The 21801-nt window shown below is 35.9% G+C and overlaps 1 protein-coding gene across 2 annotated transcripts in view; it reads right to left on the minus strand.

The window, feature by feature from the left end:
• The window catches only part of kcnh5b (potassium voltage-gated channel, subfamily H (eag-related), member 5b), a 45417-nt gene extending 24442 nt beyond the window's left edge, over positions 1–20975 (minus strand). Inside the window, exons 1-7 of one of the 2 annotated variants that reach the window (XM_051918088.1) lie at positions 20618–20972; positions 19397–19520; positions 18619–18725; positions 17805–17933; positions 14215–14333; positions 9979–10371; positions 2944–3373 (exon numbers count right to left, since the gene is read on the minus strand). In XM_051918088.1, the coding sequence (XP_051774048.1) occupies positions 2944–3373; positions 9979–10371; positions 14215–14333; positions 17805–17933; positions 18619–18725; positions 19397–19520; positions 20618–20690 (1375 nt within the window). In that variant the 5' untranslated portion in view covers positions 20691–20972. Of the gene's footprint in view, positions 1–2943; positions 3374–9978; positions 10372–14214; positions 14334–17804; positions 17934–18618; positions 18726–19396; positions 19521–20617 lie in introns of both variants that reach the window. The other variant, XM_051918089.1, reaches the window with a different exon arrangement.
• Positions 20976–21801: the final 826 nt, after the last annotated feature.

Consider the following 21801-nt stretch of genomic DNA (forward strand, 5'->3'; position numbering starts at 1 on the left):
TTTTGAGTACAATACAACCATATTCCACCTCACATCACCCAGTGAGATTTGAAACTTTTTATCCAGGTGTAACTTTGGGGCAGGAATAGAGAAAGTTGTAGAGCAAATGGCACGGATGGTGCATGAGGAAGAGTCTCAGGGGAGCCTGTAGAAACCACCACACATAATGAGGCCTTATAGGACCTCACCACCACAGAGACAGACAGAGATGTGGGCAAGACAGGAATAAAGAAAGATAAAGGAAGACAGGAGATTAAGATCTTTAGCGAAACACGGAAACAAAAGAAAAAAAAATCTTGACTGAAGGATCTGGAGATGAGAACAATGCGTTCAGATAATTACAGATGGAGAAAGAGAGAATGGGGCTCTGCAAAAGAGCCTCATCAAAGAGTCATCAGAACAGCTAACTACAATTATTCTCTCCATTAATTGTGTACTGCTGTTTTTATTGGGCGTGTGTGATCGTCTCCCCTGGATCAAACCAAAGTGTTCTGAAGACCTTTCAACATCATGAGCAGATCAACAGAGCCCTGTTAAAATGCTCTAGGCCCAAAACATACTCGTTTCTGGCCTTACTCTGGCATTAATGTCATTACAGGGAAAATCCCTTGTTCTTATGTCATTCTGACATAAGTATTTGCTTGTATCACACTGCTTGTGTCACACTGAAAGCTGTGTCTTGCTGTTCCTACATTTCATGCGTCAGAAACCAAACTGGCATCAACAGAGCTCATTTGAGCATCCTCTTAAAGGTTCACAATGACCCATTAGTGTAATGAGCTTTTAAAATGATTTCTCCACCTGAGTGATGTTGTTAGTGAATATTACAGGTCAGGGAAACCGCTAGGTCAAAAGCAATAAAATACCTTTTGACTCACAGATCTAAGGGGGGTTTTTACAAAAAGGCAGAGGAAATGAAGATGATGAGTGGGAGGCAAGTCATATTTGAGTCAAAAATGCATTGTAAGCCACAAGTTATCATATTTATGCACATAATATAAAATAATATAATATAATATAAAAATAATTATAACTCTATTATAAAATATACACACATTAGCATTCAAAAGTTTAGTTATTATTTTATTTTTATATTTATTTTAGTTTTTAAGTCTCTTACGCTCACCAAGGCTGCATTTATTTGATCAAAAACAATAGTAAGTAAAACAATATTGTGAAATATTACAATTTAAAATAACTTTTCTAATTTTTAACATTTTAAAATGTAATTCATTTCTGAGATTCAAAGCTGAATTTTCAGCATCATTACTCCAGTCATAAGTGTCACATGATCCTTCAGAAATCATTCTAATATGCTGATTTGGTGTTCAAGAATAACTTATTATTGTCATTGTTGAAAACAGTTGTGCTTAGTATTTTGTGGAAATTGTGATCCTTTATTTTCAGGATTCTTTGATGATTAGAAGGTCCGTATATAGTCAAACCAAGATTTATTCAGACTCCTTGAACATTTCATTCATTAATTCAGTTTATTCAATCTAGTTTAAAAAAATGGTAATAAAATATGACAAGATCTCAGAGATAAACTGTGTCAGAAAAAAAAAAAAAAAAAAAACTTAATTACGTCAGATAACACTTGAGCAAAACATGGTCAGGTCAAAGTGTCTGAATAATTTTTGGTTCCAAATTTTTATCAGTTTTACTGGTAGTCCACTATATGAAGAATTTTTGGGTATAATGTGTCACAGTTTACTTTATTTTGTTATCCTCACTTACAGTACATAAATGAACTATAGTGTCCTGCACCCTCTAGTAAAAATATATCAAAAATATAAAAAAATTTATATATGGTCTGTCTGAATACTCGATTCTGATTGGCTGAAAAAAAGTGCAATAAGAGTTTAATGCACAGGTAGTTCAAAGTCAGTTTAATCACCGTTCTGTATTAATGCGCTGTTTTCATTGAAGCACACACGCGTCACTTGCACACAGAGATCGGAGATTGAGCTGCGCACACATACAAACATTCAGAAGCACAGAAACTTGTTGTCAATGCTGCCCCGTGACTTATAAATGTAATCTTATGCACACTACTTTATGTCTGTGTCCGATTTTTTGACCCTTCCAGTCAAATATTACACTGCAAACATCAATCACAGCTTTAACTTGTCAATGCTGGCAAATAACCATGATATAAGTGGGATAATCCAGGGCTAGCTGTGCATTAAACAATCTGAAGAGGGAACCACCCACTTCGCATCGGACAGTACTTTGTCTCTGAGGAGTGCAATCAAATTGTTTAATGCACAGATAGCCGTGGACTCTCCCTTACATATGTATGCATGAGTGCGATTTGAATGCACTTCATGGAAGCAACCACCCGCTTCACGTCGGGCGATTATGTGTGTTTTGAACCTAGGTTTTCTTGCACACTAAAGAAAAAATGTAAACTTAAAAAAGCCTGCTGAAAACATGTTTGCATGAGGCCCCCCAAGAGTCAGTGCATGCAGGGGTCAGTGAGTAGGTTTTCTATATGTGTGTTTGTGCGGTTCAGCAATCACACATGCTGATAATTATGACTGCATATCTGTTTAGTCTCCAGAGTGACTCCCCACTGCACACACAGATCTAGAGAAGGACATTAACAATGACTGGCCTGGTTCCTTCATTCTGGCCTGTTATATGTCCCTCTCTCCACCAATCTCTCTCTATTACTGTCTCTGAGTTTTTTCTGAAGGAGATGTACTAGAAGCAAAGCACTGCTGTCTGGAGGATAGAGGGGCCAGATGAGATTAGTCTGAGTAACTCTGACAGAGGAGAGAATAAACAAAAAAGGAGTAAAGAAGAAAGAAAAGAAAAGAAAAGAGACCCTGTTTAACCTGGTATTGATATTTACTTCGGGAGATCTGATTTATCAGGTAATTTATCTCACCTGATCATTTTGTTCTGAAAAAGAAGACATTAAAGAAGACAATCACTCACATCCGACCATCATCATGGCCACAGAGAAGATCTTCTCTCCGTCTGTAGTTGGCGCAATGTTTCCAAAGCCAATGGTGGTCAGGCTGGTCATGGTGAAATATAGTGACGTTATATACAGAGAGTCTTTCCCAGGACCGCCCTCCCATTGGCCAGTTCCACTGGCATTGTACCGGTACGGGGATCCAATGCTGGTGGCTAATTGGTAGAGCCAGCTGTCAGTCTTGATGGTGTTGGTTTGTTCATCGATGACCTCATAATCTCCAATGCTGTACCATATGCAGGCAAGCCAGTGGGCCACCAATCCAAACACACAGACCAGTAATACGAGCACAGCTGCGCCGTACTCCAGATAGTGGTCCAGTTTACGTGCAACACGACCCAATCGAAGCAGTCGAACGACCTTCAGAGAACTGAACAAGCTGCTGATGCCCTGGGAAAAAAGCAAAATAAAGATAGTTTATAATATACTATGGTTACACTTTATTTTGATAGTCCACTTTATACATTTTACTAACTTTGCTACCACATGTCAACTAACTCTCATTAGAGTGTTAGTAGACTGTTAGGTTAGGGTTAGACATATACTTGCAAAGTTTCTTTTAGTGGGTAGAATGTCTGTTGGGGGAGCATCAAAATAAAGTATTAGCAGATATAGAGTAGTGCAGGAATTACGTCAAAACTCGGAAGTCTAATTTGCCGCTGGTTCCCTTGAGATTTTCCTATGGGGTTTTATAATGACGATACTTTGACGTTTTGTTCTACAATGTAAATCACACACACATCCATATGAAAAGCAAATTTTAAAGCAGTTATGTTTATTTTTGAAAATATATGTTTCTAATAAGTAACTTTATAAGAATGTCTGGGGTGTGAGTGTGTGCAGTTTACACTGTAGAACAAAATGTCAAAGTATCATCAAGCTATGTTTACCACAGGCTTTATTTTACTCATAAATTGAAAAAAAAAAAAAAAAAACATTATAAACCCCCATAGGAAAATCGAAGAAACCAGTAGAGAATTAATCTTCCAGATGTTGACATCATCCCTGCACCACTGTATTAAGCAGACAGTCTACTAATACTCTAATGAGAGTTAGTTGACATGTAGATGCAAAGTTACTTATAGTTAGCAGAATGTCTAAAGTAGACTTTTGAAATAAAGTGTTACATATAATATAATATAATATGATATAATATTTTATAATATAATATAATACAATATAAATTATTTTTGGTATTGGTACTGTATATTACTTGTATTTTACTGCATATTTGTCATATGTAAATGTTAAATCGAAAATGTTTATCTTCAGATTTGTACAAAAAAATACAGAAGAAATGTTTTTATATATATATATATATATATATATATATATATATATATATATATATATACACACACACACACACACATATACATATACAGTTGTGGTCAGAATTATTGGCACCCTTGATAAATATGATCAAAGATGACTGTAAAAATAAATCTGCCTTGTTTATCCTTTTGATCTTTATTTCATAAAATTAGCAAAAAACTAACCTTTCATTGAAGGAAAAGAATTGAAAGTGGGGGGAAAAAAATCATATTATAAAATAAATGTTTTTCTGGTCACAATTATTGGCACCCTTTTTTATTCAATACTTTTTGCAACCTCCTTTTGTCAAGATAACAGCTCTGAGTCTTCACCTATAATGCCTGATGAGTTTGGAGAACACCTGACAAGAGATCAGAGACCATTTCTCCATACAGAATCTCTCCAGGTCCTTCAGATTCCCAGCTCCATGTTGGTGCTTCTTCTCTTCAGTTCACTCCACTCATTTTCTATAGGGTTCAGGTCAGGGGACTGGGATGGCCATGGCAGAAGCTTCATTTTGTGCTCAGTGACACATTTTTGTGTTGATTTTGATGTTTGTTTTGGATCATTGTCCTGATGGAAGATCCAACCAGCAACCACGGCCCATTATTGGATTTCTAGCAGAAGCGGTCAGGTTTTGATTTTTTATCTGTTGGTATTTGATAGAATCCGTAATACCATGTATCTGAACAAGATGTCCAGGACCTCCAGCAGAAAAATAGGCCCACAACATTAAAGATCCAGTGTTATATTTAACCGTGGGCATGGGGTACTTTTTATCCATGTGTGCACCAAACCCATCTGGTGAGTTTGCTGCCAAAAAGCTCTTTTTTTAGTTTCATCTGCAAGAAGCCGGTCCCGTATGAAGTTCCAGTCGTGTCTGACAACTGAATATGCTGCAGATTGTTTCTGGATGAGAGCAGAGGATTTTTCTTGAAACCCTCCCGAACAACTTGTGGGGATGTAGGTGCTGTTTGATAATTTTTTTAGGCTTTCTGAGACTGAAGATTCAACTAATCTCTGCAATTCTCCAGCTATGATCCTTGAAGAGTCTTTGTCCACTCAAACTTTCCTCCTCATCGTGCATTAGGACGATTTAAACACACGTCCTCTTCCAGGCAGATTTGTAACATCTTTAGTTGATTGGAATTTCTTAATTATTGCCCTGATGGTGGAAATGGGGATTTTCAATGCTTTAGCTATTTTCTTACAGCCACTTTCTATTTTGTGAAGCTTAATCTTTTGCTGCACATCAGAACTAAGTTCTTTGGTTTTACTCATTGTGAAGAATGATTACGGGAATTTGGCCTTTGTGTTTCCTCATGTTTATTCTCCCGTGGAACAGGAAATCATGACTGGACAATTTCATGTTCATGATATGAATGGGAATATACTTCAGGGATATTTTACTTATAAAAAAATTCTAGGGGTGTCAATAATTGTGGCCAACGTGTTTTGGAGAAAAACATTTATTTCATAATGTGATTTTCTAACCACTTTCAATTCTTTTCCTTCAATGAAAGGCTAGATTTATATATATATATAAACACTGTTTTAACAACATAAGATCATTTATCAAAAGGCTTTTAAACAGACCACTGAGTTATTTTATACTATTTGGCACAAAGCATTGTTAATTTATTCAAATTCTTCAGTCTTCACACTCTTTACAGTCCTAATTGCACAAAATATAATTCTGCAAGCAGTTTTGTTCTAAATTTGGAGCAGGTGAGCTGAGCCAAGATGACAGAAAAAAGGTGCGAAAGCGATTGGACATCAGAATCACTTTGTGAGGAGAACGCTCTGTTCTCTCACATGATCGTCCAACATTAAAATTCCTCTGAAAATTTAATGTCAGGCAGCACTTTAGTCCTGTGTAAAAACATTGCAGTTCAGGCCAGCCTGAAGTATATCATACTGAAGTAGATCTGAAGCATATCCCTTCCTTTAGTGCAAATTCAGTTCCAGACAGATTCATGAAAGTAAGAAACAACTTTAATCACAGGGAATGACAAATACCAGCAAAGTGACACTAAAACTATAAACATTTGTTGTCATAAACATTCACATAAATAACTATGAAAAATGGAGACACTAAAGCCTGAAGTCATATGTGCTCTTCATGTTTATTTCTCTGATGCTGGCCTGCCTGAGATTAAACTTCACGAGAATAACATAATGTTTACAGCAAAATCTTAAATATAAAATTCTCTTTCATGTGATAAGAAATCCACATGAAAGATAACATAGAGAATTTGCGCTATGGGATTTTACTGAAAGCTTGTCCATAAATAACTGTGTATTTTGTTTGAGGTGTTTATCAGAGCTATTTATCAGAGACAACATGCAATACTGTGTTCAATTCCAACACAGAATTGAGTTCTGTTATCAAGGAAAATGGCGAAGAGTGGACCTGAACTAGTCAAGATGCACAATGCAACTGTGAGGGATTTTAAACCCTCATTCAGATACACATTACAGTCTTAAAAATAAGGATTCTTTATTGGAATCAAATGGTTCCATGAAGAACCTTTAACATCCATGGAACCTTTCCATTGCACCTTTATAGTGGAAAAAGGTTATTTAGATTTTGAAAATGTTCTTCATATACTAAGAAAAAAAAACGGTTTGGGGAACCAAAAATGGTTCTTCTGTGGCATTGCAGAGAAAACCCCTTAGATAATGAAAAATAGATGATATTCCAGCTGAGCTACTTTATGCATCACTACTTTCTTAAGCCATATCGAATTTGTTGTCATAAATGAAAAATGCAATGAAAAACAAAGAGGACAGTCATACAGAATTATGGGAAAGCGTCAACATAATCAATCACCCATGGTGGATTGGATTTAACATCACACCCTTGATAGTTAAAATGAGTTTTAAAGATGCATTCACTGCAGTGGATTAGATGCATCAGGGGGTTAATTACGACAATTATGGTAATTACGTCTTTGACACAAGAAACCTTGATTAAGTGGACTTAATAAAATACTCCAACGTGTAGAAAATAAAATTCTGTGTGCTTGGCTCATGTTAATTCTCCAGCTTTTGAAATACAAGCTTCTGAGCTTGTGGGCCAGTTCAATTCTACTGGGGCAGGACATTTCTACTAATTCTACTGGGGCAGAACAATTTTACTGCCGCCGCTGTACTCTCTCAGAGTGGAGGGCGCCTCCTTAGTGCACCTCCGCAGGGACAGTAGATTACAGGGTCCACACTGAGGCATCTGGGATCCTACTTAGCACTTACATCATGGTATTAAGGCTTTCTCAGAAGGTTTCTGGTTCAGTGAGCAGCTCTCTTAGGTAAAACTTGTACATTAAACTTACATCATGTATGCAGTGGGTTGTGGGCTGGAAATAACACACGCCAACTTTAAAGGGCCATTAACACTTATATTGTGCATGATGGAAAACAATGCCAGCATGCATTATTTAAAAAAAATGGTTATTTAAAGGTGGGTGGTTAGTTTTTTTCCCCTCCAGTTCTAAAATCAACATCGAGTAAACATTACATGAACATACCAAGGCTTTATTTTTGGTCTCAAACTGGTAGTCTAGGTACTACAAATAGCAACCATACTGTGAGAGTATTGATACATTAGCTGAATTCTATGAGTGAATCAACATGAAATAACAGTATCCACAGACACAAAATCACATTTGTGTATTTTCAAAGCTGAGCACAAATGCAATGCATTAAATTAAAGATATATAATGATCTGTGTGTGTTGGATTGTGCTTACGAAACAGCATATATTTTAGTTTTTTGTTGCATGCAAATTTACTGAGAGCTACATTAATGACCACTTTTGATACTGTTCATAATTTGTAAATTGGCAAATTGTTTTTTTCTTGTTTTAAGCATTAACCTTACTAAATTTTGTTAGATTTATGCATGAAACAAGAAAATACGGTAACACTTTACAATAAGGTTTCATTTGTTAACATTAGTTAACCTCATTTGTTAACAGGAACTAACAATGAACAATAATTCTACAGCATTTAATAGTCAGAGATAACGTTAATTTCAACATTTACTATAGATAGATAGATAGATAGATAGATAGACAGACAGACAGTATTTTGTACTATAAAATACTTCATAGGTGGTTTAAAACTAATTAATTGAAAAAACAAAAATAAATTAAAAAAAATAATAATAATAAAAAACTTTTTATAATGTAAAACTCCAGAAATCAGGGGGATAAAAAAACAAACAAAAAAAAATGTTATGAATGAAAGCATGCTAGCGTTCAGTGAAACCTTACAGGTGTGTGTCTGGGGTTCAGCTCACTGCACTGACTTCCTGCGTGAAAGAGAAAATGATCCACTCTGCACCAATCAATATCTATCCTAAAGCACATAACCAGAAGAGAGACTCCATGGATATATAACATAAACCAGGAGAGGATGCAAAGGACGAAATGACTTTGTAAACGGTTCAGTTTTCAAGAGGAAGAACTTTACAAATCATCACAAATGATTGGCTAAGTATTTGACCAATCAATACATTTATTGGTATATTTAGTTTGTATATACTAGTGTGTGTGTATATATATTAGTATATACAGACTTTATATTAGTATATGCAGTCTCAGAAGGCACACCCACAGACCGCATACAGTCCATTCACTGGGCATACTGTGCATGACAAGAGCTGCAAAGATACTTTAACTTCTCTGAGTAAGTAGAAGTGATGGAAGTTGATCAAATGAGAGCTTCTGAGTAAAAACTAATTTGTCAGAACTTAATTTGGTAACACTTTAATGGTCCATCATTAATAGGTAACTATGCAGGAAGTAATGCAGAACAAATTAGCAAAAAAGACAATTGCTTACGTCTCAGACACACATTAAAGTTGTGATTACATTAATTGGTAATTCTTTATAATTTATCATAGGTAATAGTTCTTAATGAGGCTAATCTCATTCAGTAATTATTGATTACATAATAGGGCCTATCTCATTCCTAAATTTGATATAACTTAATGATTAGTTAAACTTGTTTCCATATTAGTTATCAGTAGTAGCTGAAGTGTTAATGTAGTACTACTCATTTGTCTTGCATTACTTCCTGCATAGATAGTTACCTATTAATGGCAGACCATTATTCTAAAGTGTTACCCTTATTTTCACAATGTAAAAGTTTTTCGTTTGAGGCGCTTAATAGCACATACACTTAAAATCCACAAGAATTGTGGTATTTGGCCAAAATAAGTTGCAAAATGGACCAGACTTCATGCCGTCAATAAAAAGTATGTATGTGTGACACTACCTTTCACTACCTGAGGTTTCTTTCTAATAAAACTCCTACATTTTCACAAAGGGAAAAATATTTCTGCCAGTTCAGCTTTTCTGTTTTTCTGTCCCAAAACTATCAAGCTCTTCAAAAGTTTAAATGAATTTGAACAAGAACCCTAAAGCATTATCCTCAGAAGAGTACCTGTGAGAAGCCCTGACATTGGAAACAATTGTTCAATCTTTCATCTTTGTTTGGTTGACAGGTTAAAAAAAAACAAGTGTTTGAAGCACTGCTGAGTTATACTTGAAAAGCCAACTACAGCTTCTCTTATAACAATAAAGTGTCAAAAGTTCTCAGAATCTAAGAACAATCTAAGAACATTTCCTTACTATGTGTCCTAACCAGGAGCAGAGTGACGGCTATATTGTTTCTCACCTCATCCACGTTTTCAAAAGCGTTGATGATGTCATAGGGCAGACAGGACAGCAGGTCTATGACAAACCAGGTCTTCAGGTAATTCATCCTGATCAGCTTCGGATCCGAGATCACCTCCCCTCCAGGCCCGACAAACGTGGTGTGGAAGTTGAGCACGATGTCCACAAGGAAAATGACATCTACAACACTGTCCAGAACTAGCCAGGTGACGTTGTTCTGTTTGGTCTTGAAGGAGACGTTGTAAGGAACCATGATGGCAGTGTAGAACGTCAAGATGAGGATGACCCAGTCCCAGGTGGTCTTAAAGGTGCAGTAGTGTAAGATGATGTGAGGCGGGGTCTTAGGAGCTTCCTGCTTATACTGCGGAAGGATGTCAGAACCCAGTTGAAGCACCTGAAAAAGATGAATGAGACAAAAAAGATAAAGGGATTGAAGGATCTGAGATAAAGAGGAAAAGAAAAATACTAATATTGGAGAAGTAAAAAAAAAAAAAAAAATTGTTTTTGAAAATTATTATTTCTTTTGATTTTAATAGAAGGAAAATGCAAGATCAAGTTACCTTTATACACTGAACAAAATTATAAACGCAACACTTTTGTTTTTGCCCCCATTTTTCATGAGCTGAACTATGTACACAAAAGGCCTATTTCTCTCAAATATTGTTCACAAATCTGTCTAAATCTGTGTTAGTGAGCACTTCTCCTTTGCCGAGATAATCCATCCACCTCACAGGTGTGGCATATCAAGATGCTTATTAGACAGCATGATTACTCTACAGGTGTGCCTTAGGCTGGCCACAATAAAAGGCCACTCTAAAATGTGCAGTTTTATCACACAGCACAATGCCACAGATGTCGCAAGTTTTGAGGGAGCGTGCAATTGGCATGCTGACTGCAGGAATGTCCACCAGAGCTGTTGCCTGTGAATTGAATGTTCATTTCTCTACCATAAGCTGTCTCCAAAGGTGTTTCAGAGAATTTGGCAGTACATCCAACCGGCCTCACAACCGCAGACCACGTGTGACCACACCAGCCCAGGACCTCCACATCCAGCATCTTCACCTCCAAGATCGTCTGAGACCAGCCACCCGGACAGCTGCTGCAACAATCGGTTTGCATAACCAAAGAATTTCTGCACAAACTGTCAGAAACCGTCTCAGAGAAGCTCATCTGCATGCTTGTCGTCCTACAAATTACTACAAATCGTAACCGACTTGAGTGGGCAGATGCTCACATTCGATGGCGTCTGGCACTTTGGAGAGGTGTTCTCTTCACGGATGAATCTGTGAAGGTTTCTGGGGTTATGGTATGGGCAGGCGTATGTTATGGACAACGAACACGGGTGCATTTTATTGATGGCATTTTGAATGCACAGAGATACCGTGACGAGATCCTGAGGCCCATTGTTGTGCCATTCATCCACGACCATCACCTCATGTTGCAGCATGATAATGCACGGCCCCATGTTGCAAGAATCTGTACACAATTCCTGGAAGCTGAAAACATTCCCAGTGCTTGCATGGCCAGCATACTCACCGGACATGTCACCCATTGAGCATGTTTGGGATGCTCTGGATCGGCATATATACGACAGCATGTTCCAGTTCCATCTTGATATGCCACACCTGTGAGGTGGATGGATTATCTCGGCAAAGGAGAAGTGCTCACTAACGGAGATTTAGACAGATTTGTGAACAATATTTGAGAGAATAGGCCTTTTGTGTACATAGAAAAAGTCTTAGATCTTTGAGTTCAGCTCATGAAAAATGGGGGCAAAAACAAAAGTGTTGCGTTTATAATTTTGTTCAGTGTATTTATAGTTTTACAATAATTTATACATATTTTATAATTAAAGTGTTAGTTCACCCAAAAATTAAAATTCTTTTAATTAATTTAATTAATTACTCACTCTCCTGTTGTTCCACACCCGTAAGACCTTCGTTCATCTCTGGAACACAAATTAATATATTTTTGATGAAATCCAAGAGGGTTTTTTATCCCCCATAAAGCAACGTAATTACCACATTCAAGGTCCAGAAAGGTAGTAAAAACATTGTTAAAATAGTCCATGTGACTACAGTGGTTCAACCTTAAATGTTATGAAGCGACGAGAATACTTTTTGTGCTCAAAAACAAAACAAAAATAATGACTTTATTCAACTATATTGTCAATTCTCGTCGCTTCATAACATTAAGGTTGAGCCACTGTAGTCACATGGACTATTTTAACGATGTCTTTACTGCTTTTCTGGACCTTGAATTAATTACGTTGCTTTAAGGATAAAAAAACCTCTCGGATTTCATCAAAAATATCTTAATTTGTGTTCAGAAGATGAACGAAGGTCTTACAGGTGTGGAACAACATGAGGGTGAGTAATTAATGACAAATTTAATTTTTTTTGGGTGAACTAACCCTTTAAGATCAATTGACAGCCTTTTATTCTTTTCAGTACACTGAAAAAAAAATTGGTGTAGGATTTGAAAAATTTTTATACAAAGAATTTTTATTCAGAAATTACTAGTAAATTTCACAAGTACTTACAAAGAAATGTAACATTTCAAGTAACACGCTGAATTAAATTTGAATGTTTTTAAGTAGAAATACTGAAATAGTATTTTCTTGTAAAACATACTCCAAACATACTCCACTCTCATTGTTTACAACTTTGAAAAATAATTTTTACATTGTACTTTTGACATCCCTAATAAAAAGATTATCTTAAGGGACAAAAGAGAAAGTGAAAATGAAATTAAATATAGAGGGCCCTCAGGAAAGTGTGTTTGTTTCAATATTAATTCTAGCTCCGGCTAATTTCTGTTCTTCCCTGGACAATACACTGTTTGCTGTATATTATGCATGTTTGTATAAACAGAACATGAAGTTTACTCAGAGATTTAACAGAAGTTCCTCTCAAAGAGACAATAAAGAACATAAGATGATGGAGGGAGAAAGATTGTTTGAGATCATCTATCAATCTGCACTACTTAAATTGTTGATTGTAAAAATAGGCAAGAAAAAAAGACCAAAAATGAATGCTAAGAATTCTGTCAGTGTAGGTCATAAGGAGACCTTTAATCTTAAATTTAAACAAGAAAAAATATGTTTACAAAAAAAAAATCATAAAGAATTTAATGCAAATCAAAGGCTCAGTACAAGAAGGTTCAATCAACAGCATCTATTAAATTTGTGGCAAAAATGACTAGTCCCTTATTTTCTTTATAATAACGGGGCAAAAATCAAGGTCACATTGAGGCACTTACTGAAAAAGGGACGTGAAAGGGGCCAATTTTTGGGGATTTAAAAGCAGAAATGTGCAACATATTTTATGACAGCATTTACATTATTGTTCTGATAAAACTTGTGTATTATTTGAGCTGTACATGTGTACTCATCATTTTTACAGTTGTTTGGGGTTTAGGCAATTTAATTTGATATAATTTCACAAAGAATCACTAAAATCACAATAAAATTATATTAAAGTGTAATTTTACTTTCGAAACTGTTTTTAACATTTACAGATCACTTCCATTATAGTGCCTCACTGTAACCCAGATATCAGTACTTGTCGATTGAGTTTAACTTATACTGTACCCAGAATGATTCAGGCTGAATGAATTGCAGAAATGTAATACTTAAGGGTTAATGAATAAGAACAAACCTTAACCAGTGTAATGCTGCCTTGCGAACACTGTAACAACACACATTCAGCATGAATCAGAGACATTAAACCACGATAAAAGCAACCAGCCTCGCAAAACTATCCCATCTTTGAATGTTCCCCTCATCAAAAACTCTTCAGTGCCGAAGATTTAAACACAATATGGTACGTAAAGATTGTCCTGACAATCTTTAATAGCACACACACAAAAATATTAACTGACACACAAAAAATAACACATTTCCCTCCTCTTTAACATCATCACATAACAGTGACAGAGCAGTAAATGACAGATGAGAAGAGCAGAAAAGCGAACTGGGGTTATGACACACACACACACACACACACACTCCTCATCAGTGTTAATTATTAATAGCAGCTTCTGGCAGTCAACTGTAGACTTCTTCTGTCCAACAGACACGTGTGAGATTGCGTTACAGCAGCGTCCTGTGTGTGTGTGATTCTATTACAAGTTTGTCCTCCGTGAGATGAAGTTTTGCATAACCTTGTACTATGCAGTCAAGGATGTAAGCAAATGCTGCCTCTGTGTGTGTGTGTGTGTGTGTGTGTGTGCTCACCTCTGCGAGTCTGGACTGTTTGTGCGAAGTGACGTCAGTTCTGCTCACGGGCGTGAGTTGCTGAATGGTGCTTTTGCTGTTCGTCAATGCTCGAGTCAAACGTGCAAACTTGGTCCAACCTACAAGACAAATTTAATATGTTTAATGAAAACCGCTACACAACTGAATTGAATTCACATGCAATGTGTTCATTCAGGAATACACATTACAAATGTCTTTCAGTTCAATTCAGTTCAGTTGTGCAGTGCTCTTATAAAATAATTTGCACTCGATTCAATATTTTGCTTTCATAAAGGTTCTGCACAACTGAACTGAATTAAACATGTTTCAAAGAGCATATTGTGCCTTATTGTGAACAAGAATCGGATATTTTGAACAAAAAAAGTTCAGCTCATTGAAGTACAGCTCATTGTCACAAGTTTGTTGATTTGATTAATCACCAAAAAGTGGAGAGTTTTTGAAAGAAGTTTCTTACAGTCACCAAGGATGCATTAATACAGTAATATAGTAAAATATAATTACAGTTTAAAATAGCACCTTTTCACTTTAATGTATTTTACAATATAATTTATTCCTGTGATCAAAGCTGATTTTTCAGCATCATTACTCCAGTCTTCAGTGTCACATGATCCTTCAGAAATCATTCAAATATGCTGATTTGGTGATCAAGACACATTTCTTATTATTACTATTATTATTATCAATAGGGGTGTAACAGTATATGTATTCGTCCCGAACCGTATGGTACGGTTGTCACGGTTCGTTTCATACAGTCAGATGACGAATACAGTCAGTCACAGGCGATTCACACTCCAATCCAGTAGTGGGGCGCACACGGTAATGCAACGCTGTTTGCAAACCACCACAACAGGAAAAAGCACAGAAGAAGAAGAACACACAATCTAGGGCTGCATCCGAAAACTTAGGCAGCTGACTTGTTGCCTCGATGCCTTATCAGGCAATGACTCAGCATGCAGCTTTTGTGCATGAAGGAACCTCACGAAACTGATTTCGGACAGACTTCTGAGGCAGCGTAACAGTTTATTAATGATAATGAGCAAAATAGAGAGAGCTTTAGTGAGAACTAAACAGATATTTAATTACTACAGTAGTAATTTTTTTGCTAGAAATTACATCAGAAGTGGACAACGTTGGTCAAAAATGTACATTTACACACAAACTGACCAGAAACCGCAACTTTCAGACGCCATCTTTCTTTTTCTAGCTCAACTGTCACAAATGGAACACACAGGATTGTGGGATATCAAAGGCACCAAAGGACACATCTATGCTGCCTTCAAAAATCGATCAGATGATGGAATCTCAGGAGACAGGAAGTGAAACTAACTTTGGATTGTGACGTGCCTTGATGCCTTCCTTCCTTGAAATGCGTCCTCCGAAGGCAGCATTTTTAACTTTTTGGATGCAGCCTAGATATGCGTGTAATATCTCAACCAGTGTTTCAACCACGGAAAGACATCAATAAAACAGCTTGAGAATAATATCTCACGTAGCATTACATTTACCTCAGGCAAGTCATTTAGTCCACAGCATGTTAGTTGACTAGAGAAATGAACTCAAGAGAGGAGCATTTCACTAAATATATGCACTTTATTAGCTTATATATTCATTATATATGTTCATTACTATATATTAGTAAATATATTCATTATATGTACTTTACCTGTTAGTAATATCTTAAAGCCCCCCTGTGGTGAAAATCAAGTTTTTAATGTTGTTCATATGTCTATGTGGTGTTTTTAACATGCTTTAAGACAAACCATGTGCAAATTCATAAGTCAACACCATTTCTGAATATTTTCTCTTTAAAACTGCAGTGAACCAAAGACAGTCTCAAACCCGCGGTTTGAAATTGCTTGTGTTTCTGATGTCACAAACTACCTAGTAACCAATCACGTCAATGTGCCGGATCTTGTCTGAGCTTGTGCATGGAGGCGGGGCTAATTATCATTTTCATAGATCCATGTATATTAAATGAGGCAAGGGTGTAGGTTTTTTTTCCACAGGAAAAAACGTTTAAATATGTAATTTTGGTGATCAAAGATGAGTTTTAAGGGATAAAATTATTGACTACAGGGGGACTTTAATTATTTAATATGTTTAAATAAATTTGTCATGAAAACAAGTTATGGCAAAATGAATTGGAGTAATAATTTTATAATTATATTTAGAAGTTAATGCAAAACCTGCCTTATGTGCAATTTACATTTTTTTATTTGAGTGTTGATTATTATAAATAATTATTATAAATATTATAAATAGCAACTGAATTTAATAGTTTGGGCTCTGTTAATTGTAACCTTTAAAATTATAGTAATGTGCAAGAAAGGGCTCCCTGTTTATAGTTTACAGCATTAGAAGAGATTTTTTATCCTTAAGAAAAATGTTAATTATAATTGAATTTATTTAATTAGAGAATTTGTTTAATAAACCACTGCTTAATAAAAAAAGAAGAAAAAAGAAGCAATTTTATGCTTAGTTTATGTTTAGTTTTCTCCTCCTATAATTTTATGTTTAGTTTTCTTGTCATGTTTGTGTACCGTTACACCCCTACTACTTAATATTTTAGCCCAAACCATGATACTTTTTTTCAGGATTTTTTGTTAAACTATTCATATGTATATGAACACATCCAAAACATAAGTCCTCTGTGGCTCAGATATGATTCAGCAAAGTTCTTTATGTTGTGTAAAATTGGAACAAATGTTTTTGCTGTCACTCCTGTAATGATCCTGCAATGAAATATAACTGCTGAAACACTGTCTGGAGCCGTTTCAAATCTCTCTCACTCTCTCTCTCTTTGATTCTTGTGTGATTAAAGCTCATCTCACACACACTGGTGAATCTGATGCAAACATGCTCAAGTCACACTTCACCCTACAATCATTTAGTATAAAGAAAACTAAGCCTATTTTTAGGACCATTAAAATTTTTGCACTATAACGTTATTTTCATGACAGTTAAGCACATTTTACCTCAAAATCCTCATTACTGTAACAATCCCATTTATTCCCAAAAGTGATTCTCATTACTGTAACAGTAATTGTCTAATTGTAAAGAATAATTGTCATTAAAAAAATAGGCTTCACTAGTTTCTACAGGAAAAATATAATTTCTGATTTCTTTCTTTTGATTTTGAGGTGAAAACTGACCTGGAATTGTTTGAAACGGGTTTTGTGAAATTCACCCACACACACACGAAAGCAGAACGACTATGTCAGCACTATTGGAAGATTTGGAAACAGACTCTATATAACATTTTTCAGCTCAATAAACAGGCCACCAGCAGACACACACACACACACACACGCTTGAAAATAACACTTGTGAGTGAGTGCCAAAGGAAAAATCTAGCAATGCTTGCCAATCATAAACAAATATTTATTTATGTGACATAAGCACATTAGAGGAAGTGTTTATCTGTCAGAACAAACCCAAGTCCAACAAGTACTATGGGCACGTCTGTGTCTGTGACTTTCAGACAAGTATCTATTTTGAATGCATCACTGACACTACAAGTGTACTACTGTACAGTACATGTGTATACAGTATATGAGTGTAAAACTCACCTCTAGTGCTTTCGTCTTCAATAGGCTGTTTGAAGACAGTGATGTCCTTAAATGTACACAGGAACAGAACCACTTTGTCATTTTCATTTCGGATTGGTGCAATCTGCATGTAGAACCACACCGGAGTTCCTGTACAAGGTCAGAGGTCAAAGTCAGCATCATCACACACAATTTCTGACAGCACCATGCATTAAATCTTTAGTTCAGAGCCTTTTCATATTAAGTCTTCAAACCAATGTTGATGAAAATATGCTCCTGTATTTATTAAATAAAACAGTATAGTAGGCTATGTAGTATATATACACCATAGTATATTTTGTGTTTTAATGTATGACAATAAATTCATATAAGCACATCCTGGATCACAAAAAGTATCACAGTTTCCACAACAATATTTTAAGCAGTAAACACTATTATAAGTAACTAAATTACTAATAGTTGAGCACCAAATCAGCATATTAGAATGATTTCTGAGAATTCAGCTTTGCCATCACAGGAATAAATTACATTTTAAAATATATTAAAATAGAAAAAAGTTATTCTAAATTGTAATAATATTTTACAGTATTACTGTTTTTACTGTAATAAGAGACTTCTTTCAAAAACATGAAAAAAACTGTAATTATTCCAAACTTGACCAGTAGTGTACATGGAAAAGTTTAATATTGTTTGTTCAGATATTTAATTTTATGTAATATCTAGTAGTTCTTTTAGTCAACAAGATTGTTTTATTGTTTATAACACCTCAACTAGACACTCTAAGAAACTTTAGAGATGTTAGTCAGTGTATATGATTGTTTTAAGTTTCACTTACTGTTCTTTCTGTACAGCAGCACTTCAAAGCAGTTGGACTCATAGTTGTCAAAGGCCTGTCTCACCTTTTCTATGGTCTTCTTGTCTGTCAGCTCCCCATACATAAAACTACAAACAGAGATTATTCACACAGTGCATGGTTTTTAAGTAATTATCCCTCTCTGAATTCATTTTCACATTTTGCCAACATAAGTGGCTCATGGTCATATATTATAACAAAGATTAAAAGATTACAGAGATTTTCTGAAATTTATGTGCACCTCACCCCTTAAGCAAAGTGTGACCGATTATGGCATCTTAACCTGTTCATTTCTGTTGCAGTCACAGATAAAATCTTAATGACTTAAAAAAAATAGTCTGTTGTTAGCATGGCAGGAATATGCTCTAAAGTGTGGTCTCAGTGCTCTCAGCACTTTATGAAAGCCACTTATCGAAATTAGATTTTTATATATATATATATATATAAGAAATTTAAATAGATGAGAGTATCTTTTTGGCCCAGCCATGATCTGGCAGTGCAGTGGCGTACTGTGATTATATATATATATATATATATATATATATATATATATATATATATATATATATATATATATATATATATCACTTGGTTTTATTGCAATGTGTCCACATGGAGCCACAACAAATCATTTAAAGCTTCCGTCTTAAATTGTAATATAAAACAGGCCCCTTAAGGTACTGCAACACGAGAGATCTTCAATACAGTATGAGCTGTGTAACATCGACAGATTTCTGTTGTCACGTGTACATCCCCTCACCTGCATGTGCTGCTTTTCTGCATGACCTCTGCTCTGTGGTATCCAGACAGCTTGCAGAAGCCGTCATTACTGTAAACTACAGGCCAGTCCACAATCTGAGCGTTCCCCAGCAAGAAACTTGTCTCTGAATGTTCAGAGAAGATGATAAAGTATAAAAGAGAGAGTAGGAATTAGTAATCTGACACACACAGTATTACTCTCACTACTGTAACATGTGGTGTACTCTCTATAAAATGTAGACTTTTAAAACCTCATAAAATAAAACAATTACAAAATGTAGACCTTCTGACCACAAAATGTGTCTTATAATTCTCAGATTCTGTTTGTTTCTGATGCAGACAGCAAACCAGACACAAACAGCATTACTGTGACAGGAACTAGGAGATGTTGCCCCCTCTAGTGTTCATAAACGCAACAGTCCGCAATATGCAACAGTTCTCTCAAAACCACCAGGCCGACTTCATGCGAGTCCTGATGTGCTGCTGGCGCAGAGATGTGGAGTGAAATTACTGTATATTGAGAGCATTTTTAATCAAATGAACGAGAAATGCGTAATTATATTAAATTAGTAATAATTAGTACTACACAATGATTTAGTAAATTGCGGCTGCTCAACGATTTATTGTCTAATTAATACATTTCTCTAGATGTTGAAAATGCTGTACTCATATATATATATATATATAAAATAAACATAATAAATACTGTCTGTAAACAAAGTCTGCAGCGCAGTAAGAAATTAATGTTTCGTTTAAATTACAAAGTGAATTTGCAATGACGACTGCTTTTTCAGATGTAAGAGATCTTAATACATGAATACCGACGAATGGAGTTTATTTATTTTACTTGTATTTAAGTTAATATCTTCCAAAACACCTCATCAAGAACAAATATCATTGTGTATATTATGCATTTAAAAACTATGCCCAGCTCAGAGAGCTGCAGTTATTAAAATATAAAGAAAATTTATGATCAAATAAAAGAAAAAAATTACGAAGTTAAATCATTAAACATGACATTATAGCGTCCATGTTTCACATCTTAAATGTAGGCTAATATGAATAGCTAATTACAATATGAATAACTACACAAAAGCAGCTCCACATTAATTACATGTATTTAGTTTGAATTACTGACTACTCAGTATGTAAATGCAGAGTAACATGGACACTAACTGTAAGTGACCTAATGCATTTCAGAAACCATAAGCGTGCTCCTCACCACTCGAGCGTCTGACGATATTCTCCAGGAAAGTGTTTTGCGGTGCCACCAGCCCTCTCTTTCCCCCGGGCATCGTGCGTCTGTGGCTCTCGCGCTGCTCTCGTCAGGTGGGCACTCTCTGCGCGTGGAGTCTCTGCCGGCGGAGCGGGGAGGCTCATGGTAACGTCGCGCGCTGGCTGGCCGGGAGCTTCTGTGTGCCACCCGCGCGCGCTCTGAGCTCAAAGCGACAAGTCGGTGGGCACGGGGAGCTCCCCGCGCATGCGCAGCTGCACCAAAGCGCGCAGGCAGAAGCTGGGGATCTCCAACTCCAACGTCGAGCGCGTGCCCAGCAACTCCACTGCAGAGGAAAAACAAAAGCGTTATCAAATCTCTTAAGCGTTGTACTACAATACGATACTTTTTACAGTAAAGTCGAGTAAGCAGGAGGAAGGGTAGCTTATGATACATTTTTCCCCACAATAACCAAAACAAGCAAGTGCAACCTCCCAATATTTATACCATGGTTAATGGAAACATAATCAGGCTATTAATTTATTAAAAATCCAGCTTTTCTCAGTGCGTTCTCAGCTTTTATTACTTCGCGTATGAACTGAACGAACCAATTATCTGCGCAATAAAACTGAAGCCCAATTGTTTAATTTTGCATGAGTGGCGCGCGAATCACCGTAGGCGCGTTCACCAGCGCTCCAAAAGTGTGGTAAGATTTGCGCGAGCCGTTCCTATCGCGACGCTGATGATAAAATGTGCAACCCATTTGAATTCTATTGTAAATGTAACACTTTAAAACACTATGGATAAGTCAAACATGATCTAAACAGCCACATAATAAACTAAAAAAAGACTGATGAAAAGAGGAGAAAACATCATCCTGCACCAAAATAAATTAGACCAACTTTACTTGTGGTAAATTCTGACTAACTTGTTATTTATAACAAATAAACTGTAAAAGCAATATATTTTTCACTAAAGATTTATATTACAACTCTGGCATGTTGAGGTTGTTTCTAAATGTGTAGGTTGCTATTTTTCATAACAAATGCTATAGATAAAAAAGAAAGAAAAAAAAAGTTAACATTGGCCTAAGCATGGTAATGAGGAGCCATCAATAGTCTTACCTGTAATTATATCCTTATTGTAACAAATGCTATAGTTAAACAATTAGAAGAGCTATGTTACTTTTTCAT

Source organism: Ctenopharyngodon idella, chromosome 13, assembly GCF_019924925.1.
Source record: "Ctenopharyngodon idella isolate HZGC_01 chromosome 13, HZGC01, whole genome shotgun sequence".
Classification (NCBI taxonomy): Eukaryota; Metazoa; Chordata; class Actinopteri; order Cypriniformes; family Xenocyprididae; genus Ctenopharyngodon; species Ctenopharyngodon idella.